General features: G+C 42.2%; 1 protein-coding gene across 1 annotated transcript in view; it reads left to right on the top strand.

Annotated features, from left to right (window-relative positions):
* Positions 1 to 3392: 3392 nt before the first annotated feature.
* Positions 3393 to 26098, top strand: part of SLC49A4 (solute carrier family 49 member 4) — a 63508-nt gene continuing 40802 nt past the window's right edge. Inside the window, exons 1-2 of the mRNA XM_065070529.1 lie at positions 3393 to 3944; positions 22657 to 22750. Of these exons, the coding sequence (XP_064926601.1) occupies positions 3572 to 3944; positions 22657 to 22750 (467 nt within the window). The 5' untranslated portion in view covers positions 3393 to 3571. The remainder of the gene's footprint in view (positions 3945 to 22656; positions 22751 to 26098) is intronic.

Below are 26098 nucleotides of genomic sequence, written 5' to 3'. Positions count from 1 at the left end.
CAAAACAATAAAATTGCAAAAGGCTAAAGTTGCACTTTTATACCAAGACATCCAAACTGTTTTACCATTGCTCTTGTTGAAATACTCTAACAGAAATAAAAATCTCATGCAAGATACGAGTTGACACAAGAAAGTACAAGATTGTACACATTAGTAGTTGTTGAGAGAGAGGCATAAGAAACAAGGGGATGCTGCTGTTCATCGAATCTCCCTGAAGAAAGTCACATGGAGAGCAAATCTGTCACAAACCTGACAACTGGAGAGAGCAAATAACACTTCCTAATGGCACTGGGGGTTGCACCATGGGGGGGACACTCTCCTGGACTGCCCAGCTCAACCAGCACATGACAGGCGTGTTTCAGCCGAATTACACTCTCCAACTGCCTCAAGGTTAGAATATATCTGCCAAAGCCTTCAGTTTATATTAATAAGCCAGGCTTAAATCAGCACAGTCCAGGTGCCAACCCATAAATGAATCAGCCAGGATTGCCTCAGGGGTGGGCTGAGCAGTTGGTAGCAATAACAGCTTCAGCCTTATAATTTTTATCTGTTATGAGTAGTCTATCAGAGCTCCAGGCCACCAACTCCTCCTAGGATGAATTCCAGAAGGTTTTAGGCTGGACACAGGCAGATAGGCATGAATATGGAACCACCTTGGAAGCTTTTAGGATTGAAATGGAGGCACCTACCAATGGATATGCTATTGCACATGGGCATCTGTATCACGGTTTTGGATCTAGGTGCCGTTAAGTCCATGCAAGTCCTGCAATAGGCATGGGAGTTCTGGGCTAGGAGACAAAATAACCTTTCCACTTGCCTGAATATGTGTGCACTTCATCTGATAATATTCAAATCTCTTTAGCTACATTATAATGAGGTTAAAGCAAGAAAAGGTTTCCCCACCCAAATTTTACAAATGTCAGTAATGAGAACAGTAAAAATGTCACCACACAGAGAAAAGAGTGAAATTAGCATATTTAGGGAAGTATTATACCCATGAGTGAAATAATGCAATCAGCTAGCTGCAAGATAAAGCTAATTTGGTTTCCAACAGTTTATCAACAATGCACTGCTCCTTTACATTAACAAATTTAAATGGTACCATATCCTGCAAACAAGAATAATTCACACAGAATATTACACCGTGTTAATTAAATAGCTGGAATAGAAAAGGTCAGACCATGACTGAAAGATGCGCATATGGGTTGTGAAGCTATGAAAATATGGAGCGATTTCAAATCAAGCAATTAAAATAAATTATTTTAATCATTATTAAGTCAACAGTAAATACACCTAAATTTTCTGAGCTTATTTTGACAGCTCTTTTTATTGCCGTTTCTCAGAACTTTCTTTCTTGCTGATCCATGCAAGAGTCAAAATATCTTCAAACCCGTCATAAGATGAGGTGGTTTGGATAAGCTTTCATGGAGTCATCCTGCTTATATTCAAGTTTTAATTTTACTACGCAGGTAGTAAGAGGCAAGAGGCAAGTTTTACAGTTAAAGAACACGACAAAGCCCCACTTGCTTTATTTCTGGATGGGTTTCCTGCCACTAGAACAACCAAGAAACCCTCACAATTACTACACTTAATTGAAAAATGTTCGAACAAATATTTTTTCACTTTGTTTACTTCTGCAAATGACAGCACTTTGTCTTTGGCACAATGCCACCAAATCAATTAAATTACAGTAGTACCATAACCATTTTAAATTGAAATAACATTTTGGCATGGGCTAAATTATGCTGAGGTGGTAATGTATGAAAAAGACCTAGTAAAACAGGGAATTAATCTTACTTGGATCCTCAAAGCACTACTGCAATATGCTTTGGTTGAGGCCAAATATGAATCTTGTCCAATATTTTTACTATACTTTTGTCACTACAGTTGTACATAGCAAGTTCAAATTTTAGTTTGTTACTATCTGTATGTCACTCCATTATTTAATTGTGCATGAGTCTGATTTTTCCTGGAGAATTTTCTGAGCTTTTCTAGACAAAATCTCATTTCCTTTTTGATAATTGTTGTGCCACTTTCAGCTCGTAAAGGCTTCCTTTTTGCACATTCAGCGTAACTTCTAATTTGAACCTTAGTCTAGCAAACAGTGCCGTGTGGGCTAAACAAAACGCAATAGCTGTATGTTTTGGGAGAAAATTCATGGAAGTGTGTGATTTTAGCTGCCAAACCCTGGGATGGGCACCACGTGTGAAATTCAGTGGTGCGCTGCCCAGACGTCAACAGTTAGGCCATGGGCACTGGATTTAAAACCAGCCCGCAAGGATCCTACCGGTCAGCTCTCCCCAGGTAAGCGCACAGGCATTTATCAAGCCAATTTCCGGTCTTTATGACAGAATCCCTAAGCAAGCCAAACTGATATACCGATTATCTTTTTTTTTTCCCCAGGAAGATGCAGCATTGTGCAGTGTACAAACCATTAATTTTATGGCAACTGCAGATGGTAGATATATAGATAAATACACAACCTAATGGAATGGATACTTCCATCTATTTAAATGATAATAATTTCTAATGAGCTTAGTGTAGCCCACATGATGGTATATTCATCCAAATTATTTTAAAAATTATTTCAGTGCAGGCTGTAACTGTATCCTACTATCTTTCCCTCTAATTTGGAGCACGGCTCATTTGTATCCAGCTCAGCACGAAACAATTTGTCACTTTAAAAGGGCAGACGCCCCGGGGCAGCTCTGCTGCGGGGTGTCCCTGCGTGAGGGCCCCGCACCCACTGAAGGGCCAACCCCGCTCTGCCCTCTGACACGGGCCCACGCCAGAAAGGGACGTTTCGGAGGAGGAGCTGAAGAAGAGCCATGGAGTCCCCGTTCACTCCCCTGCTTTCCCCTCCCGCGGCCCAGAAACAAGCCACCCTGCCCGGCCCCAGCCTCGCCGCTCGCCGGGCCGCACCAGGCCGCAGCGCGGCGGGCCCTGGCCGGGGCGGCGCCGTCCGTGGAGGGGCTCAGGGCACCTACCCGGCGCGGCAGGACGGCGGCTCTCCGCCCCAGCCATGCTGCTCCGGCTCTCCCTCCGGGACGGCTCCGGCGGGCTCCCCTCGGCACCGCCCTCGCTAGCGGAAGGGAGAGCCCGACCCCGGAGCGAACCCGGCCCAGCAGCGCGGGGCGGAGCCGCGGTGGCAGCGTGACGGCCGGAGCTGACAGCGGCCCTCGGGTCGGGTCTCGCTCGACCCCTACGGTGACACACGAGCGGCCCTTCGCTCCCAGCAGCGGCTCCCACGGGCCGCCCCGCTCCTGCCCCAGAGCCCGAGCCCCCTGTCTCCGCAGGGTGACGACCCAGGGGCTCCCCCGCCCCGACAAGTCGCGGGGCTGCGGCTGTCCGCCGGCTCGGCTCCCTCGCCGCGGGCGGCGGGCCCGGCTCTCCTCCCCGGCGCCGCTTCCCTCCTCCCCTCGCCGGCGGAGGAAGGAGGTGGCCGCCGGCCCTCCCCGACCGCGCATGCGGCTGTGCCGGGCCGGGGCAGCGCCGCCGCGCTCGGGGCTTGGAGCCTGGGTGTCCCTTCCCGGGTCCTCCGCCCGGCGGGCCCCCGTCAGCGCCCCCGCAGATGGGCTTGGGCTGGAGCAGCGCGGAGGAGCGGCAGCCCCTCCTGCCGCCGCCGCCACAGCAGCAGCAGCAACGGCGGCGGCCGCAGCCGCGGGGGCCGGCGGGGGGCCCGGCTGTACCGGCGGCGGTGCCGGTGCCGGTGCGGCGGCTGCCGCCCTTGGCGGGCCGCGTGTACGGGCGGCGGTGGCTGGTGCTGCTGCTCTTCTCGCTGCTGGGCTTCGCGCAGGGCCTGCTGTGGAACACATGGGGCCCCATCCAGAACTCGGCCCGCCTGGCCTTCGGCTTCAGCGGCTGGGACATCGCCCTGCTCGTCTTCTGGGGGCCCATCGGCTTCGCGCCCTGCTTCTTCTTCATGTGGCTCATGGACAAGAAGGGTGAGCGGGGCCGGGGGCGGCGGGGCCGGGGGTCGGGACTCTCCGCCCCGTCCTGCGGCTCCCCCCGGGCCAGGCGGGGACACCGTGTCCGTGTCCCGGTGAGGGGCGGCCTGGCCGGCCCGGGGCTGCCCATTGCGCTCGGAGCTGGCGGCCTCGGCCTTAAATGGGGGTGACTAATACTTTAAAGACATCACGAGTGCTATTTTCGGTACAGTGCTCAAACAAAGGCACATCAAAGGCCATTCTCGAGGAAGGTACTTAGGCTGTTCCTAAAGCTAAGAGGAATTATGGCATCTGATGTGGCAGCCGGGGTGGGTCTGGAGATAGGCTCCAGCCTGGCATTGCCATGCGGGTGTTTGACCTGGACGTGGTCGTGTTTCCTGGTAATCTGCAGTGAAACAAACATCCTTGTTGATGTTTGGATTGAGTAACATCGGTGCTCAGGGCAGCCACTGCATCTTGAAGGAAATACTTCATTTTTAAAAGTGGACTTGGACACAAAGTCGGAGGTTTGCTTATAGTTGTGTTAGGGAGGTGCAAATATAGAGAACACTAACCAGAAGTTGCACTTCAGGGTTTCAGAAGATGAACACAAGGGAGAGTTTCCTAATTTGCGTTCCGGGCCGTTGTGTCTCTGTGGCAAAGTTCTGAAATTGGTGCCTGTCTCTGGAGAACTTCTCCAGGGCCTGTGCAGTTTGGCTGCTGTGGTCTGCTCGGTGATGGCTCCACGAGGTCAAGTACCTGTGTTTGCAGATTTGAGCTTTTGGGCCTAAATCCACAGAAGCGTTTAGTCTCTTAATTCCTGTTTAAACAGGCCCCTAAACAGGAGATAGAAGCTTGTGTATTCTTGTGGCTCCTGATGTTAAGTGCTACGTGTTCCATTTATTAAGGAATTAATAGCTCATTTGTGGGGAGGGGAGGAGAGGAAGCGAAAGCGGGCGGCTGAGAAGGCCTGGGTCTAGAAATTGGACTTGCTTTTCCTAAAACTGAAGAGGCATTGGGGGAATAAAACCTATTGGGCTGAAAATAGGTTCTTCAAATGAGTCCGTGGTGGCTGTACAGCCAGTCTCCTCTCAAGCAATTTAGACTTAAGTTGACAATGGCTGTCTAGACTGCTGTATAATAGTGGTGTTAATTATCTTAAAATTAAAGTAAGTTATTCTGTTTTATACAGCGAAGATAATGGCTCTGCTCATGGTCTGAAGGAAATAAAGCTCAACTTGCATCTGTGCTTGTAGAACCAAGTCTGTATTTTTATTTCTTCATTTTCTACAAAGTTGATTCTGAGAGATGCAAAAAGAAATACTGGAAAAGATTTGAAGTAACTCATAGGAGAAGAAACATTAGTGTCTTCTTATTCTTTAATGTGATTAGTCATATAGTTTCTGGATTTTCTCATGTTTTTGTTTTTTAATTTCCATGTTCGTTGGAGATACTGATACAAACTACCCCTTTGCACTTGCTTTGTTGCTTTCCTTGTTGAAAGAATTTTGGTTGATAGCCTAAATAGAGCATCTCAACTCTCTGTCTTTATGTGTGAGGAGTACGTAAGGGCCCTGGAGCATGTTCTTTGCACCGTGCAGATTTTGTGTGGGCCCTGTTGTGTTTCATGCTGTTTCCTGGGTCTGGATGATTAGCACAGGGGATGCTGTGCTGTTCGCTTGGGAGGTGGCGGTGGAGCCCTGCCATTTGGTCTCTCATGGAGCGAAGAGGAGAGCTGCTGCCACCCACCTGTCCCGTGGGGCACGTTTCGGCTGGTGGCACCTTGCAGGGAGGTGTCTGCTCTTTGAAGTACAGATGTTCTGGGAGCAGCGTGACTCTGCTGCTTTGATGCTGAAAAATTGGTTGAGTGTGACCTTGCAAGGACAGTATCTAACTTGCTTAGGGGTACGAATGCTTGTTGTTACACCAAGTTTTCTCTCTGTACCAAAAATATGGAGAAACGATACCATTTGCTCTCTGGCTTCAATCATCTGTCATTGGAGTTAGCTAGTAAAGGAACTGTCAGAATAAAAATGTATTTGTGAAGTGTCAACATGTAAAACCTGGCATGTATCAGAAGTATGACAGTGGAGATGATGCATGTCAGAATTTGAGAGGAGATTCTGCTTTTACATAGCCCTATACTTCACAGTCAGAGGTATATCTAACTCATACATAGCTGCCTGCCCTCAGTTAAGTCTGGTTTCGTGTTACGATGCTCCAGATGAGGTCCAAAAGTATTTATCTTTTTGATTTTTAGTTGTTCATTGTAGCATATAGTTTGAAACATAAATCTGTTTCCATACCAAATTTCTGTTATGTTATTCGTGTTCCTGTTTCTTATTTCATTACTGCTTATAAGGGTTTAGTCACCTTTTTGTTTTACATCTTAACTAATTAGAAATTAAAAGATTGAATATTAAGCAATAGGCATTGCTTAATAATCCTACTTAGAAGAAGCATTTTTGGGGCTGCATGATTCAGCTCCATCACAGCTGCTCAGAAGAGTGGAGGGTCCTCAGAGAAGACAGGACAGCAGTGTTTATTTTTAGTAAGTAAGCTAAATAAGCTCTAGATTATCTGTTTTTTAGCTCTGTATAGAAGGTATCCAGGATGGAGGAGTTACACGGTTTTTGTTTTCTAACCTCTAAGGGTTTCTTGTCATATGTGACCTTTTCCCACCTGGCCTGCCAAGCGTGTCTCCTGGATTTTTTGTGGAGGTGTGTTTGCAGTTGACACAGGTAATGCAGGTGGAGAAGGGGAGGAACACATGGGCTGGGAAAGGTGTGTAGATGGTGTCACTGGGGAATTTTCTGCGGGAGATGCTGCAGGAAACTGGACGTCTCCCCCAAGGACTTCAGTCACCCAGAACGGTGCTGGTGTCAGGAGCAGTGTGACAAACAGTTTGGGCTGGCTAAGCCCACGTTCCTGGGATCCACAGGCATTTCCTGGATTTTATGAAATTGAGGGTGAATTTTCATCAGGAGCGTAGTGATGGTCTTCACAAGGCTGTATTTGCAAAAAAAAAAAAACATAATCCTACTTGAAGGTCTGAACAGACTCAGTAGGAATAGGCATTTTCTTTTTAAGAATGTTAACATGTTATTTGAAAGGGTCTTTGAGGCACTGGAGGAAGCCTGGGTTTAGCTGGTGTGCTGTAAGGTGTGTAAACTGAAAGCTAATTTGTATTATTTGCCAAGCTCTTGTCGTTCTCAAAAACATTCATTTTCAGATGCTTAGCAAGGCTCACATATCTGGAAATTCTTTTTTGGGGGATGAGCCCTGTTCCTGTTCTCCCCTCCCTGCTTCCCCAGGCTGGATGGAGACTTGTGCCTGCCTGCTTTTCCTCAGGAGCTGGGGAGCTTCCCTTGCTGCTCGGCTGGGTGCTGTACCAGTGACAGCGGTGGCATCCGTAACCTTTGCCATCCCTGGTGTGGGGTGGATGCATGTTGAAATTCAGGAATTCTGTTTGCCTGCATTATTTTTGAGTGTGTGCCGTTCTGAAGTATGTTTGAAATCCTTCTCCATACGTAGAATTACAGTTTTTGTCTTGATTGGTTTCTCAGTGAAGAAAGCTCAAAAGATGGAGTGTGCCGTGGGGCTACATGTGTCTTACCTGTTGCATTTTCTGTAGCAATAGGATTAGAGAGGCCTTGTTAAAATGATAATTACCTTTAGAGATTCAATAAGATTGAAATTAAATGGGAAATTACTTCAGTGTGCCGTTGGATGGACCCTTGTTGTTTACATGATTAAAATTAGCTACAATTTGTCACATGATGCTTGAGTGTTTATGGATGTTTTGTGCCTTGAGTGTTTCATTTCCTGGGAACTGTAAATATAAGCATACAGAAGTGTTAGGATGCTTATATATAACTGGAAATTGAAAGCTTACATACTTCTATGGATTTGGTTTGCTGTTTTTTACTTAAGTTCATAGTTATGAGGTGAGACCTAGAAGCAGTATAAATATATGGTGTCAGTCTTAATTGTGTTCCCATATAAGCAAGAAGAGGCAATGAAGAATGAAATACTTTATGTTAAATTACATTAAACAAATTTAATAGAATGGTGATATTTTTCAGTAATTTTTCGAATACAGTGAACACAGTTCTATATTGAGTTTGAAGAAATGTTACTTGTAATAGTGAAATGTAATCTGTTTCTTGGCCCTTTTTTGTAAAATAATATGTGCTTAACACAGGTTGTGAATACATTCTTAGTAACTTTATTTTGGTGAAATTAAGTTTACATAGCTTTGTTAGTCTAGTGATTAAACTGTGAAGTAGAGAGAGAACTTCAATAATCAGATTCTGTTTTCTTAATGGAGATTGGCTTGTCTATTGAAACCATTAAAGTTTTTACTTGTATGAATAGTTACTCCTTTCCTGAATATCAAACTCTTGATTTCATGCTTCTCAGTTTTCTTCTCTGGGACATTTGATGGTTCTTATCTCTTCCACCTGGGAATTTGGAGGTTAAATCCCTTAAATACAGTCTGACAAAATAGTCATGAATGTTGAATATAAGTACTAAATCAAGCCCTACTAATATAAAAATGTCTTAATAATGATTCTCTATACAAAATAAACTACATGTGATGGATAAAGAGAATTCTGCATAGCAGCTTTCATGTTTGAAGGCTGCAGATTGTCACTTTGTGCTGCATGCTTGGAAACACTCATTTTGCTTTCAAGCGACCTTTGGACTCCTCCAACTCACATCTCAGGTCCCTGGGACAGAACGGAGAAAACTTCAAGTGAGCTTGTGCTCCCCCTAGATTTTCATCTAGGAATTGTTTATGAAATGTCTTTGGTTTTGAGAGATATGAAGGTGAGTACAGAGAGCAAAGGGGAAGCAGTTGCTTGTTCCAGACATCTGTGGAAATATGAATGGTCAAGTGAAGCCAGCAGATGGGGAGGACTTTCTTCCTTTTAAGTGTTTCCATTTTGCTTGGTGTCTCAGGGTCCATGTCTGTCATTCAGGCTTTCAGGCAACGTGGTAGTAAATATAAATTGGAGCACGTTACTAATAACTAAACAAAATTACAGCAGCTCTAGTTGCTGATAGGTATCACTGTTGGTATATTAATAGATGGACAGTGTAAAGTACTTTCTGTGGTGGCACTCGCAAGAACGTGCAGGTTTTAGTGAAAGTATTCACAATTCAGTCATGTCCCAAACAATTGTAAACATGGAGTTTTGGTTAACAGAAGGACAAAAACAGATGAATCATGAACCTTTGAAGTCTGAGAGTTTTCACCTTGTGGCAAAGAAACACATTTTCAGCTCCTTTTTGTCATGATCTCAGAAACAGACTTTTCTTATCTCAGATGCATGACTGCAAAATATGTGGCCGATATTTCAAAATGACCAATTTGATAATTCACAGGTCAAGTTCAGGTGTGAGTCTCAGCTACAGATGCCTAGGATAAGACTCTCCGTAAGGCTGTGAGACTTTAATATATTAGTGAGATCAAGCTAAAAGGATTTACACACTTCAACAATGGAAAAGGTTTATACAGGCATTGTAGTTTTGGTAGGTTAGTAGAGCCTACAGGAAAGAAATACCCATGGGCAAGCTTAGAGATATGAAGCTGTGGGTAGAATGGCAAGGAGCCAGTGAGAAAGGAAAGTATGATGTTTCTGGTACTCGACTGCAGTATGGTGGGATTACAGAGAATAGTTTCATCATAAACAACTGATTCTACTCAGTAGCATTTATGTTAGTGGTGAAGGTCTTGTTAACTCCAACAAGAGCAGCAGAAATGTCTCTTGGAATTAATTAAAGCTGAATGTTAACTTAGTGTTTCAGTTTAAAAAAAAATAAAGGGAGGCAGGGAGGGAATGCCTTGACTCACATGAAGTGAAAGCTGTATATGTTTGCTGAAAAGGCAAGTGATGCACTTCAACTGAATGCAAAGGAAGTTTTGAGGGAAAATATCTGGTCTACCCTGTTCTGTCCTCTCATCCTCTGAACATCTATTGCATGCTATGGATGATGTGTATTTCATTGTCTTATAAGTGATACTGATCCACACCTATCAAATTCCGTGAAAGGGATTAATTTTCCTAAGCTAACAAATCTTGGAAGGAATGAGATGAAGTGTTGTTTTTCATGTGGAAAGATGAAAGAAGCAATTAGAGGGCTGAATATACGTAAATCCCAATAGAGCAGACATTTGATCAGCTTGATTTTACAAAGTTTTTTTGATGAGCTGCTGATGAGTGTACAGACATTCTTTTTCCTCTTTACCGAAGAAGAAAAGAAAAAGGAAGACTGAACCAAACTTAGCTTTTGTTGCTTATTTTTGTATACTGTGCCTCCATGGAAGTCCACAGAGCATTTGTGTAAGTGCTTGCAGAAGGAACATCTCATTAGAGAACTGATTGGCCCACCCTCGCTGGAGTCAGGCATGCTGCAAAAGACCACTAGAGATACACAGAGTGATTAGCAACATGGAGTGGTTTAATTAAGATCTGATGAGTTGTATTAGGATCTGATGAGTTGTATTAACTTGATGCCACTATGATTCATCATAGTGATACTAACTTCATTGTTAGTAGTGCTTCCCATACCTCCTGGTGGACCAGGCTGAGTTGAAAGCATCAATCATGGCTGCAGACAGATGTCCTCTTATGGAGCTAGCTCTTTTTGTTAGATGGTATCACCCCCATCTCTGCTTTGTACCATGTTTCCACAGACATTGCTCTGTGTACTACTACCCTTTACACAACTCCCATGCTCTCTGTTCTCTTTGCACACCTGTTTGCAGCTGCAGCAGTGGTGCTAGGACAGTTTTTTGAAGTACCAGGTACTGAACAATGTCAGGAAACTGCATGCTGGGTTTAAAATAACTTTTTCATTATGGAAAGTAAAACCCTAACATGTTTGTGTAGCTCATGTGAGAATAGTAATGGCTGCATTATCTGAGGATAATGTTATCTTGAGGTTTTGGTGCACTGAGCATACAGGCACAGTAAGCGTGGGGTATGTAACTTGCTATACCTTGATGTTGATGAGTTGATGAATAGGGAAATCATTCACCAGTGTAAAATAAGATCCCTTTTATTATGCAGCTGTTAACACAGAGTCAAAGCACTTAAGCATCCCAGAATTGGGTCAGGACACAGCTCCAGCTAGGAAGATATTTTGTCAACAGTAGCTTTTAGAAGTTGACTGCAGAGAGTATAATACTAGAGCAGCTGTGCGCTGATACCACCACTGTTGTGTGCTCATGAATTTTTACTACCCCTCATAACCTTCTCTTGACCCAAATTCTTCCTAATCTGACTGCCTCCTCTATCTCCTGCCTCACCTGTGTGTCTCCTTGCTGTTGTGGTGTCCTCAGCTTGTCCTCCCATTTCCTTCTGCCTCTTTCTTGTTGAGGAGTAGAAGAGGTTGTATATGAGAAACTTGGCTCAAAGGAGTGAGAGCAGATGTGAGAAAAGCCCTTGGGTAGGTGGGACAAGATAGAAGGAGGAGGTATGGACAAGTTAGTGGCTGAAGCATGGGAGGCACAGATGCAGAAACAGGATCTGAAACCGGAGAGCAAGGAGTGCTCAAGATGGGGAAAGTGGAGGAACGAGATGAGTAGGAAGCACAGGGAGAAGGATGCTGAGTAAGCAAGAGGCGGTAGTAAATGTGACTTAGGTACCTAGCAGCAAATGATGGGGTGGCAGGTGCCTGCACCCCTCCTGGGCCGCCTGGGCAGCACCCCAGCTGCAGATCAGCAAACACAGCTTTTGTGAACCGGCTTGAGAAGTGCTTTTAAAACCAGGAGCTGGGAAGTCTCTTTCAAGGCAGATGACCTTTTCACCTTTTCTTACCTTCAACAAGGTCCCAGTCTTCTGCCTCTGTACAACCTGACCTCTGAACAACCCCTCTGGCAATGCCTCTCATTGACCAGGGGCTGTGTGGACCCTTATCTCCCCCCTTCCCCAGGGTGACCTGGACACGGCCGCCTGCTCCTGGCAGGCTCCCCGGGCGCTGCCGATGCAGAGGAGGACGGCTGTTCTTCCTTGCGGGGGTTTGGTGGTGATGAGCATCTGGCCCCATTATGGAGGCACGAGCAGGATGCTGGGGTGCATGTGGTCTCTGGCTGGTGCCTCACCCCTTCCAGAACGCCTTGTGGAGTGGGACAGAAAACACTAAAAATACCATTATATTGTTCACTGCCTTGCTGCGTTTTAAGAACATTTTAGTTTTGTCAGTCTCCTTTCTTCTAGAAGTTTTTTAACAGCGCGGCAGCTGTGCTACATAAAGGTAGCTGGTGCTAGCTTCTGTAACAGAAATTACAGCAATAATTCCACTGTTATTAAAGTTCTTCAGACTTTCTCATAGATTTCTGTTATGGAAGTAGTAAAGTACTTAGGAAAGTTGTATTGCATTCATTTTGCTAGCTGTATGTTTATACTGTTTTTATAATTTCTAGCTATTAGTTTATAATTCCTTTAAAGAGGAAAAAAAAAAGTAGATCAGGTTTTGGCCTGCAAAAGCTGAGTCTGATTCCTTTTAAAAAAATTGAATGTGTTTCTTTTAAATAATTAATATATTGTTTATTTTTCCTATCAGAAGGAACTAAGTATGAACAAAGACAGACCATTTTCATTTGTCAATGCTGAACTAACATAGTGTTACTGATTTCTAAATTCCAGTAACAGTGTTATCATTGCACAAACAAAACAAATTTTATTTATTATATTTAGCCAATGGTGTTTTTCGGGGTTACTTCCATGATACATTTTAGGAGTTAAAGATAATTTGAAGTGAATGCAAAAATGAGGTTCATTACTTGTTAATAAAGTTTGGATATTTTCTGCATTGCCAATTTCTACCTTTTTTTTCTGATGAGAAATGCCCTGCTTATGGGAAAGGAGCCATGTAACCAGTGATAATGTGCTTGCCTTTCCAGAGCAGAAGTAGTAAACAGTTCATAGTGCAGGTCCTGAAATAGTGTCCCCTGTTATGAAAGTTTATAGTTTGACATTAGCAAACCAAAATATTTGGTTTCAAAACACCCAAAAAACAAAGTCAGTGCTGAGATGAATCAGAAGTAACTTTAAGAAACATGTTGCTTCAGCAATTCTCTTAGAGTATTTTGCAAATTTTCTTGGAGAACGTTGTTTTGAGTTCTCCCAGTGGCAACCCAGTTTAACCTCAGCTGAGCAGACCAAACACCTCGCTGGTCCAAGTTCTGAAAGAATTCTTTAGTTATATCCCTGGGGCAAGGGAAACTCTGGCTTGCTCTGCCTTTCTCTCACTGGTGACATTCAGAGCTATTCCAGCACTTCCTGCCATAATTTTGCTTTTTAATACTTCTCACATGCATGTGCTGTTGTGACTCTGTAGCCATGCTGTAACTATAATTATGCAGAAGCTTGTGATCAGTGCTCCAACTTCCTCAAAAGCTACAAATTAAGCTTTCTCATGCAGTTTTATAATAGAAGAGGATTTTTAGATTTTTCCTCTTTTTAGAGCTGGAGATCTGTATGACTCAGCCTGAGGGAGTGATGTGTTTTGAAAGTGAGAGGTCTTCTGATTTTTGCCAAGTGTGCTGCCGCTTTCCTGGAATACAAGATGTCAGATACAACTGCATTTAGAAACTACTTGGTTTACATGGTTATTTTGATGAACACCATCTCTTTTGAATATTTGAGGAAGGGGGGGGTTCATATATTTGAATTAATTAATCACATGAACCTAGAGAATTGATCAGGAGCCTTAAAGAAATGCAATGGATTTAGGACCCACTGCAGTGCTGCAAAGTGTATCTTTTAGGATTAACTATGTACACTAAATAGTGCCTGGTGTGTTTTAATGTTAAAGTAGAATCACAGAATGTGTTGGAAGGGACCCGCAAGGATCGAGTCCAACTCCTGTCCCTGCATGTGACAACCCCACAGTTCCCACCATGTGTCTGAGGGTGTTGTGTGTCTCTTCTTGAACACTGTCAGGCTTGGGGCCGTGACACCTCCCTGGGGAGCCTGTTCCAGTGCTCCACCACCCTCTGGGTGAAGAACCTTTTCCTCATGTCCAACCTAAACCTTCCCTGGCACATCTTCCTGCCATTCCCTCGGGTTCTGTCATTGGTCACTAAAGAGAAGAGTTCAGCGCCTGCCCTTCTTCCTCCCCTTGTGATGAAGCTGTAACCGCACTAAGGTCTCCCCTTAGGCTCCTCTTCTCCAGGCCGAACAAACCCAGTAACTTTTGCTGCTACTCATACAGCTTCCCCTCCAAACCCTTCACCAACTTTGTAGCCCACTTCTGGACACACTCCAGTAGCTTAATAACCCGTTTTTATCTTGTGGCACCCAGACCTGCACACAGTGCTCCGGGTGAGGCTGCACCAGAGCAGAGCAGAGCGGAACAATCACCTCCCTGCCCGGCTGGCAATGCTGTGCTCTTGCTTGCCAGGGCCACTGTTGGCTCATGTTCAGCTTGCCCTCGATCAGAACCCCCAGATCCCCCTCTGCAGTAACACTGAAACTCTTCACACAGAGGAAAATTGAAAGCTCGCTCCACTGGGCTTCCAGGTCATTACATGTCACAAGACCCACCTGGATATTATGTGGACTAGACTCTCACACTTTTTTTTTCCCCACCTCTCAGCAGGGGTAGAAAAAGGAGAAAACTTTTCACTTAGTGTCCAGCTTAGCAGAAGAACTAGGCAGTATTTAGTGTAGCTGCCAATCCGTGCTGTATGGTCGCTTCTTGATACTGTGCTGTGGCAAAGCAAAATACCCCTATATTTCTTCAAATGAAGAATTTCATGGACCATTGGGCGGTATGGTCAAGTACCACTAAGATAATGACAGAACATCTTTCCTGATAGACATGTACAAGAGAGATTGTTTTTCCCCTCAGTCGCCACAGGTAAGGATTGGTAGAGAGTTGTGTGGTAATTAAGCCTGCTGTGCTATTGGGAGTCCTCAAAATGAGTGGGAAGAGAAAAGAAAAGCTCCATCCCCTTGTTTGGTGTTCAAAGGGCTTGTGTTGTCAGTGTTCATCCAGGAATAGAACAGCAAGAGCTGGAGTCAAGGCTTGTTGTCTTGTACTTTCTCTCAACTTGTTAATGAGCATCCATAATTTACCTTCAAAATTAATGAAGAGGTTTAGTCCCTGACTGCATTATTAGCTATTCTTGTCACTTGCATCTCTCACTGTATGTGTATACTAGCACACGTGTATACAACCTGCATGCCACATTACATAGTTTTTCAGTTTATCAAATGGCAAAGATGGATTAAATGGTTCCCTTGAATCTTCCTGTTTCAGTAAATATTGGAGCTGAGAATAGGAAGGGTGAAGGAAGAAAGAACAGTTCTCACAAATGTAATAGTGGTGTGTTTTGTTTTGTATTTTTAATTGTATCCCAGCACTGCACTGACTCCAGGTGAAGAGAAGACCTGATTTACTAGCCTTTCTAATACTAATGGTGAGACTGGTACCTGTTTCCTTGTGTTTATAGCCTGAATAAACAAGGCATAGGGGGGAAAAAAAAAGATAAAAGTGAAGCCAAGGATAAGTGGCCTGCCGGATTTCATAAGGCATATCGAGAAACACAGGTCCCGCTGCCCCATGCCAGTGCTGTCTTCCCTGGGAGGTGCCCTGCAGCCATTGAGAGAGGTTCCTTGCTCTTGGATTAGTTGCAGATAAAATGGATGCTCTCTGCAGTAAAATGTATAATATCAATAGGCAGCTAAAATAATTGGTCTCCTTTGAAGCCAAGAAACATGGTATTAAAGAATAGGAGATAAAGAGTCTAAAACTGATTCTAAAATCAGCATTTTGATCTCTAGGCAAATACCATTCAATTCAGCACTTTGTTTATCTGTTCAGACAAAATGTCAATGTCTAAATTGATAAATAGAATTTACAACACTTGTAGAAACTTGCAGTGCTGATTTTTAATCTGTACCTTTTGCCATTTGTTTTTCCATTGTTGAGGTTAAACTGTTAGGATGCCTCAAAACCCTTAACTGACATATGGAAGGAAACTTCAATACCTGTAAACTACCTTTTCATGTATCCAAAAGCTCAGATTGAACCTGTTCAGTTTTTTAAATGAGGACTAGTTTATTTACAGTACCAAACTTTAAAACTGCTGCACAAACTCTGAAATACTTGCTTTATATTTACAGATACAGTCTGCTACCAGCCATGGTTACATCCGTGGCAGTGGACCTAACTCTGTAAGACACCATAGAATAAATTTGGGTCATCAAGTTTGTAACAACTAAGCATGGAGGGGTAGAAAGCTGGAGAATTAAGCTATACTTTCCATGACATATTTTTAGAGATTATGTGCTCGCTTAATATGCTGGGATGTTAAAATGGGATGGGTCCACTGATGGTATTGGCTTGACCTCACTGATGCAAATGAGACAAAAGCACCCTGCATCCTCTTGACATGGTTATGATAACTTGTTATTCCTTCTAACAGGTGCATGGAAAGTCTTATCTCTAGAGTGAACAGAGAAATAAGGATTTTAATGTGCTTTAATGAATGTTAAGTGGGGGGAGGAGGAAGACGAAAAATACCATAAAACAAGAAAAGTCTTTACAATACAAACCAGAAGGGAGTGATGCAGTTAGAGTGTGAAAGCTTAAGTGTCTTGGTTTCCTTACAATCACGATGCACCAGATCAGGAATTGCAGAGTGGTTGTGTGATTGTCATCATAATTCTCAATTGCATTATATTTAGCTTTACTTCTCACAACTACGTCCTAGCAGTTTCTATATCTGTTTTACTTGTTACACATGTTCAGTCATTTCCCTCAAGACAAGTGTCTTCTTGCTGAAATGCTTGGCTGGCTAAATTTTGTGCTTTGAGTCTTTAGTTGTGTCGGGATTCATTACAAGATTCTTAATTAACCTCAAAACTTGGGAGTGGTGCTATTCTTACAAGGACTTACGTGATGACGTTTATGCAGAGAATGCATGCTCTTATTCTAAAGTTATACATAAAGGTGGGGACAGGTGTTGGCCCTCGTATTTTCAGTTTTGCACACAGCCTTGCTGTATCTGTCCAACAAGTTCTAGCAGCAGAAATAAGCCTATCTTTGGGTCAGATCTGGTTCCTGGCACCAGTCTTTCTTAGTGATTTGGCAGGGACTTCCCTGCGGGTTCCCCCAGATCGCTGGTGAAGACACTTCTGGGATACTGGGTCTTCTGAATTTCTGACCCTGTAGAAAGTCTGCATCAAACCACAGGAACTATTTTACTTGAAGCTACTGTGTCTATACAAAAATGTTTGTTTCCTTGAATTTAAATTTTGCAAATTAATTTCTAAGAAATTTCAATCTCCTCCTGATAGCCTGGGTGTTGATTGGGCAGCTATTGCTGACAGATTGTGATACAGCATCTATAAGAAATTATAAATGACTTCTCTGAAGATCATGACCCTCTACATCTAGTAGAATCTGCCCTTACCATGCAGTCCTTCACTGTAAAGTGGAAATGTGTTGTGGGATCCATACAGAGAAAGGTCTGCTTTTTTGTATCCTGGGCAAGACTTGGGGGTTGAAATGTAGCTTTGAGTCTAATTTATTTCAGGTACGTCCTATTTGATAGAGTTTGGTTCTTACTATTTGATACCAGCAGGATGCTGTCATCTGTCTTGCAGAATGCTTCAATGACATCACTAAGAGTTTGCTTCATTTTCAATCAGAAAAAAAAAAAAATTAAGTCCTAAACCTTTTCAGTTGAATTTGGAGGCTATTTTGCTAGTCTCACATAGAGCCCGGGGAACGGACAGAAACAATTTGCTTTGGTTTGTTTTAAAAACAGAGCTTACAAATGACGGGGCAATAACAGAAGCATCAGCATCATGTAGCCAGAGAGAAAGGAAGATCCAGGCTGTGCTTTATAGCACCCCGTGACATCTTGGCCATCAAACTAGGACTAACTTTTGATTAGCTACATGCAACCTGGTACTTGTTTGCTCTTGCGTGCAGTCTTATTATTTGGTTACCAATTTTTCTTGCTTCTGAGTGTAGTTGATGCTATTCTTGAATGTATTTGTGTTCCATTGAGTTTCCAAACACAATTTATGCCCCTCTGCAATCAAGCGCTTTTGTGGAATCCAAGGCAGACCTGATATGCTGATTTTTCAAATTTGTTCCATGTGTTAGCAGAAAGATTTCAGGACCACAAGTCAGCTATGAAGTCTTTTTTACTTCGGTGAAAAGCTTATTTTCTTTTGAGAATTGTATTTCTTGATGCAAGGGTGCTTCTTCTGAAAGAGGATTGCTGCTTATCGTCCTTAATGGCAGCGGTCAATCTTAACTTCACCACAACAGAAGTTTTATTCACTGTATTCTGTAGAAAGGTAGCAATTTTGTGTGCATTTTAATCATGACAAAGATAACTGATCTTGTGAGAGCAAGTGGCACAGCTATTAGTATAATTTTGCTAGAATTACATTAAAGTACAAAGATTTCTGGAGCAGTAGATAATGATGAAGCAGGGACTCTGTGCAGAGCTTTCAGGATAACCTGATAAAAGTGAGCTGTTAGTCAAGCTTTTGTAAGAGAAAGAATGGTCATACATCTCAGAAGTTTACAAAAGCATTGAATAGTTGTTAATCGTGTTCTCTCTGAATGACGAACCGATAACGTATAAATAGTTGGAATGAGGAGTTCATTGTAGCTGTACAACATCTTGTATTAAGTTTCTTATTAAACTGGGCATAGTAGATCACTTAATGGACTACAAGTCAGTAATGCAATATGGGGACAGGGGAATGCATTTTCTTTTCACGTACTTTGAAAACATCTTGGTAGTAAGGTAAGCTGGGGGAGTTGTGGGAGGTGCAGCACCCACCTTTTGATCCATTGCTCGATGTCGTGGGCGCCTGAGGAGCAGCTGGTGGCACCGGCAGCTGCTGCCTCCCACTCCGGTGAGAGGCCACATTGCAGCGTGTCAGGTTTTGCTCATTTTCCGAGTTGTGTCTGTGGTGGTGGACCTTGGGTTCATCACACCATGGGTGTTGCTACAGCAGCCGCTTTCCCAGCAGAGAGGAAAGAAAGCCAGTGGGCCGGCTAGAAATGTCCCAGGCCAGATCTGGTCACTGTGTCCTGTTGGCATTGTCGATCATTGAGATTTTCTAGTACAACGTGGTCTTGGCAGGATTAAAAGTCTGTGTTTTTCATGAGAGTGCAAGAGGGTTGTGGGTTGAGAGACTGTGTTAAATCTCTAGCAGTAGCAGGAGTTTGGGGGGAGTTGTTTTCAAAAGAAATAAAAACCAGCAAATGCAGCGTGGGCTCCTGAAGTTGTAAAGCAGTCCATGTTATTAGCCACAGGAGGGTTAAAAACTGAGCAATATCAACTATTTCACCCCAAAATTATATTAATAGGGTGTTTTATTACTGACACAGTTTCTGCTGTTAGCTCAGACTTTTCTGTTACTCTAGATGACGTTTGGCCGTCCTGAATGTGGCCACGCTTTGCTCAACAGTCAGTGTCACCTGTGGGGCCAGAAACCTCCCACAAGAGCAGGGTGGGAATGAGCAGCTAACGAGAAAGGCTCCGAAGAACAGAAAACTTCCTCCATTGGCAGAAAATGCCTTTAAAGGAGTTTCTTCCTTTTCCAGCCATGTGTCAGAAAGCTCGAATAGAAGGGGACTAAAAACGGGATGATGGATTTTAAGAAGCTGTAGCTCTCCCATCCATTGATTACTGCTTGCATTGACCTGGTAAAATTAATGAAGTTAATTACATCTACTCGAAATCTGGGTGGTGTGAATTGCTTAGATCTTTTAAAATAGCGAAATAATTTTTGCAGGTTCATAGGCTTTTTTTTCAGTCTTGGTTGGTTACTTCAGTTTATTGTCCCCATTATGTCTGAAACGCTCTGGCATGTGCCCTTCAGAGTAATGCAAGATGTCCAGTTCAGATTAAGGACCACTGCAATGTTCAAAGCAAAAATGCTGAAATAATTACAAAAATACTATTAAAGAACAATTTCTAACAAAGATTAAAAGGAGGGTGGATTCAGAGACTTAAAATGTAAAGCGAAATAAAGGGAGAAAGTACTTAGAGGGTAGAAATACATAGTGTAATTAGCAAAGAAAATGTCTAATACACTGTACACTGTATGTCTGACAGTCTTTTACCTGTTCACTTTGGTGTTATTGTTTTGAACATGCAGCTTTTATTGAAGGAATTTTGAGAGGTGCGTTTACATGTTAAGATAGAAAAAGGCCACAGAAATAATCTGTGCAAGCAAAACATTTAAAAGTAGTACATTACAGTGTGTAGTATTTAAGATGAGGAATTCAAAGTGCGTTTGGAAAGATCAAACATACATGATTATGAGGCTTTAACTGATAATTTTACTTCAAAATTACTCGATACGTAAGGCTGACATTAAAGATAAGCCTAAACTTAGGGCCGGGGAAAAACTTGGGCAACTAATTCTGTTTTTAATGAATTGCATGTTGTTTTTCTTAGGAAACTTTTCTGCAGGTTAAATTTAAAACTTTTTCTTGTTTTGTGTTTTTCTGGATTGGTGATTTCTTTTTTAATTATTATTTTTAATTAAAAACCAAATAGAAGGGTGTTTTTGCTTGTTTGTTTGTTTGTTTTTAAACACTCCTCATGTGTCCTGTGGTTATTTAAACTTAAATTTCTATATAGTACTAGTTTACTGCTGTGGCCAGGGCTTGTGCCTCCCGTGGTGCCCCATGAGCTGGACCTGCCGGTCTGTCTCTGTCCTTGTGTCCCCTGAAAGGCAGAACGTCCCTGTTTTGTGAAATGTAATTCAAGAAAACTCTGGTACATGGAAAATAAGGAGGTGATATGTACGTTATACATGAAGGTAATATGTACATTCAGCTTACCTGAAATATTGCAGCAGTATTTCCAAGTGGCAGACTTCAGATTTTTCAGTTTAAAGACTTGCGCTTCAATTTTCCATCAATAAAATTCTAATTCTTGTTGTGTACAAGTTCTCATTATGCACAAAAGCAATGCTAACAGAGATTCATTTCCCAGGAGAAAAGGTGAAAACATCACATATGCGATCCTGATACAAATGGTTCTCCCCACAACATAGGCTGTATGGTAATATGGGGTTAAGCATGGCATGACGGTTGATGTGGTGGCGCAGCAAACATGAAGAACAACAGGATTTGAACAGCTGCATTACCTGGGCATTTGGTTATGTTTCTCTGAACACGCACACTTGAAAAACCAGTTTAACAGCAACATGTGCTGGTTGAGCACGGGGTCAGACAAGTAAATCTGGGCTGGCATTGGAAATCCTTCAAGGAAACAAATATTCTTGGCTGCTGATACTTCTGCAGAGCATCAGGGATGTCAGGTGGTTTTTTGTTAATGACTGAGCTGTACCAAAGGAAGTCGTCCTTCCTTTTCAGCAAACTCATAACATTAACCTCTTTTTGGTTGATTTGTATTGGGCTCTGTCGATTGAGAGAGGAGCTGGAATTGGTTTGGTTGGTGTAGTTTCCAGGACAAGGAGTTGGGTACCTGTGAGTGCGGTTCGCTAAGAGCTGTCTTGTCATCTAAAATTACACTTTAGTAAAATGCATGCTCTAAAATCCCCATAAAGTTAACATGGAGGCAAAATATTTAATGTGACTACTGGTTGAATTGTACTGATTACAAGAGTCATTAACACAGAGGGAGCACTTCTCTGAAAATCAGCGGGTTTAGAAAAATCAAACTTGTTTGTTAGGTGGGTTCTCACAGGGGCTTGTTATTTTTGTGTCTGTGTTTTGGGTAGTTACTATTTCACCTAAACATTAGAGATACTGCCTGTTTGTCCTCATTTAGTTGTTTTTATTACATTCCACTAAGAAATTGGAAGTCCTTTATTTTCTGTTTGTTGCTGTGAAATTGTTTCAAGTTTTATGGCTTCACAGATATAGACTGTATCAAGCAGTTTTTAATTGTACATATTTATGATTTTGGTGTTTTACAAGATTCTGGAGGTTAAGCCCCTCAGCTGTCACCATTCTCTTTCTGTTTGCTGACGGAAACACCTTAGCAGCAGCGAGTAAACTGCTGGCAAAGGAATTGTGGCTCTAAGATAAAGCTGTTTCTAATCTAAGTGCTCTCAGTCGAGCATCGAGCATCGCAGTATGAGGAAAAAACACATTCAAGGAATCGGTCAATTGCAGCTTTTTTCTAATGTGCTATATTTACAACCTCTGACAATTGGAGCTGAGCACAGCAAAAACCTGGCCTAATTGCAAGGACTGCAAAAAAATACTTGCACTTTTTCACCCTGAATAGATGGTTATTCTTCAGGATGAAATGCATATCTGCATTATGAAGGAAAACAGTAACAGTGCTGCGTCTGCTCATTAAGTGGCTGGAAAAGAATGTACAAGTCTAGATTTTTCTTTGGATCTACCTAGATTTCAGATCACAGACTGCAGCATATTCCCTGATACTTCTGATTCTAAAGGGAATATCGTACATTTTGATGATGCTTTTATTACTTCCAATAATGTTTGTAAGATTGTGGGTACAATCCTGTATGATAGTGTGCCAACAATCAGCCTTTGTGGTTCTGGAGTGTGATATAGAAAATAACACATGATTTCATAATGTACTGTAATTCACAGCAGCACCAAAGCATTTATGATTTGGAAGAGATATGTGTTACTTCTGTGAAACTACATGCAAATATATATATTTAGGTAATTTTTTTTTGCAACATTGCTGACTTGTAAAATACTGTTGTTTTTTGTATCTTAGGTCTACGAGTAACTGTGTTACTAACATCATCTCTCATGGTATTGGGAGCTGGCCTGAGATGCGTTCCAGTTTCAGATCTAGAAATTAGGAAGAAGTAAGTGAATTAGTTATTTTTAATATACATATTTTATACTCTCTGCTAATGTAATTTTTGCTGCTACTGCAAAGAAATGTTAGTATAAATTTTCTGTATGAATTTGATACACCAAATGTTTGTTGTGTGGACATGGGCTTATATGCTTCTCAATGGATTTTTCTAGTCCTTCTTCTACATAATATCTGAAGATCAGAAAACCCTTTACAAACTCAAGTTAATGAAGCCTCACCCCATCCTGCATAACTAATACTAATCTGTTTTGCAAACAAGGAAGCAGAGATTTAGAGCGGTTCAGAAGCTGGCCCAAGATCACACAAGGAACTATGCCGCAAAACCCTAAAAGATGTAATTTGTATGCAAATGTTAAATAATTAGTTCATGTTTCTCGTATGTATGGGATTGTGCAGCGACACAGATGAAGTTATGCAAAATGTCCTTTTTCATGTAGTCTCATCCAGTCTGCATTCCAAAGTAGCCTTGTACGTTCTCTGTGGTTGAACTGAACGCCTTCTGTATGCACGCAATCAAAGAGTTTGTGATAGAGACAGATTCCTTCCTAAAAATCACATGATCCAAACAATTCAGTTGTCCCATCAACATATCCTGGGCTTGGGAATCCTCAGGAAGTACGGAACTCGCACTTATTTTTGTACAGCCAGGGAATATGGATTGTTAGTTGTTCACTTAACTTTGTTTGTCTCTCAGATGGAAGGAGGAAGGAGTACAGGCATTACTACATTTTTCTCCTTTAAAAACACTAGCAGCACTAGCTCTTAACTAGTTATGCTTGCATAATATGTAAGCACTAAGAAAATAACTTATTTTTGAAAGGTTTTTATAGGTGTTTGTTTTTTTTTTTTTCTTTGAATTCTAATCAGCTTCCAGGCTGTCTATGTATTATTTCAGCAAGTTCTTTTTTTTCCTTAGTATTGCTCACCCTGAAAGTCAACTTGAAAACCTTTAAGTTGAAAAAGAAAATGTTTGGTGTGAAGAGAAGGTGGATGACTGGGTACCATGGATAAAACAAAGGAAGAGGTTCAGGAGATGGGACTGAGAATGTAATAAGCACATTGACTGTAAAACTAGCCCAGATCAGGTGTAAGTAGTTAGTATGTACTGAATGGCGTAATAAATTAGTGCAGTCTGCTGAGTAGAGGGGGGAGGCAATTTCAGTTCTTAGGTACTTAATGAGTGTATAAGGAATCACCCATGGTGCTCCTGATGTTAGATGCCTAGCGTTGCCCCTTTCAATGTGGTGTTCAAGGATTTTGTGAGCAGGGGAAGCTGAACCATGTTGTGCTGCCCTTCACAGTGACCCTTCTAAGGCAAAAATGTGCTGTTAAGGTGGCTGGGGAGAGCTGTCCTCATTGTGTCCTTGTTTTACCTTTCCTCAAGATGTTAAGGGGTCCTCAAGATCCAGTTCACGTGTTCTGACCAATCTTGGATTAAATACACAGATATTTTAAATGCTCCAGATGGCTTAAATGTAATGACATGTTCTGTCTTATGTAGCTTTTCAGTTATGATTTATGCCAAAAGACTTGTGCTGCCCTAGGCTTTACCAAAGCAAGGATGCAGGCTGCAAGAACTCGAGAAGAAATTCCCAAATGAGATTGGGGAGTGGGAAGGAGAGTTCCCACATGCTCTGATCACCTTTAAACAAGGTTTTCCAGTGTAACCACAGCAAGGAGACCTAGGAGAACAATGAAATGAATGCCTGAAGGGAAACATTCAAAGAACAGCTTCTTTAACTAGGTAAAGAAAGGCTGTGGACTGTATAGAGCCTGATGAGAATGTATAAATATGATTATACATTTTATTGAAAACTATATAGGCAAAAAAAAGCATGAGCAGAATCCTGATGGAAGAGGTTACTAATTTCATTTATTCATGCTGTGAAAATATGCATCATCTCCAGCTGAAACTGATAAATGTGCTTTCTTAGCCTGTTCCAAAAATGACATGTTCAAGAATTCCAGCTCTACCTGAGGAAGTTGTTTGATCTTTTGCACAGTTTGATTAAAAACCTACAGAAAATGAATTATACCTGTGTGAAGCAAAAGGATGGTTTTCAGTGAAAGTTTCTTGAAATATTGTAAATAATTGTACAGATTGGGTGATGTTATACCAGGTGACCTGCATTGTTTTGATGGCCGAGACTGAAGGCCAATTTTCATCAATTACTTGAAGCATGACACCAAATAAAATAATATTTTTGAGATGAGCATTATTGCTGGATGCCTTGGCAACCACTGGCTGAGCACTAAACTCTGCGCTTACTCTGAATGTGTCTATGCATTAATATGACAATTTGAACATTACAGAGCCAGTCAGGTGGGCAAGATCACACACAAGCTAATACTGAACGTTTCAGAAGCCAGTGTAACTAGAATTTCTTTAAACGCTTTTGCGTGTTTTGTAGTATGTTCCTTCAGTCCCTGGGTAGTCTGCAGTAACATACTGAAGGATTTCCATGGGACAATTATGTCAGAGCTAAGATACATAAAATTACTAGAATGTTCATGAGGTTTGTCAGGTTTAGGGGTTTTTTCCTACTTTGTAGCTGTCTCTGCTCCCTAAGCTCTTGTAATTTAGCATTAAGGAGAGCTACTGAAGCCCATCGCCTATCAGAGCAATCACAGACGTGAGGAAATCACCGTTAAGACTGACATTTAATCCTGGCTGCTTTATGCTGCTTATCTCACACAGGCCTGTAATATCCAAGTGTGTTCTTAAGCTCCTTTCTAGTCTGTAATTATTCTTTTGGCTGTAGCATGTAGCACAAGGCTAAGACTATCTCCAGTTCTCCAAGTCATGTTTTAAACACAAACCTTAACCTCTGTTTTCAGTTCATTTGATGCTCATGTCCGTGCGTGACTTATATGAGGGAAAATTCAGATTGCACATTTGAGCGTGTCTCTTGAAGCAGCTGTTCCTTATGGTGAATTTTCATTCTCTGCCAGTGTGTGACCTAAAACCAAACAGGGAATCTATGCCAGAAATGCATACATTCAGTGAAGGCTGAAGTGGGAGAAATGGTGAAAAGTGGGAGCATGGTGAAAATGTGAAAGTATGGACTCGCATGTGAGATTGAGGAACTGTTCTATACATGGATGAGTAAAGTCCCTCTCACGTACACATCTGCGCTTACTCACCTGCTTTCCTTCCCAGCCCATTAACCTATGAGTTTAATGTGTGGATTGTAGAGAAAAGGAGGTTAGAAAGAATTTTTCTTATGTACCATGCACTTCCAGATTTGTCAAATGTGCCAGGTATGTGACAGTGAGTTTGAACCATTATTCCTTATGAAAACTTGGTCTGCCACACCTACTTTTTTTAGTTCAT

This window comes from Columba livia, chromosome 7 (genome assembly GCF_036013475.1).
Source record: "Columba livia isolate bColLiv1 breed racing homer chromosome 7, bColLiv1.pat.W.v2, whole genome shotgun sequence".
NCBI classification, from domain to species: domain Eukaryota; kingdom Metazoa; phylum Chordata; class Aves; order Columbiformes; family Columbidae; genus Columba; species Columba livia.
This window is presented reverse-complemented; position numbering and strand designations above follow the sequence as displayed.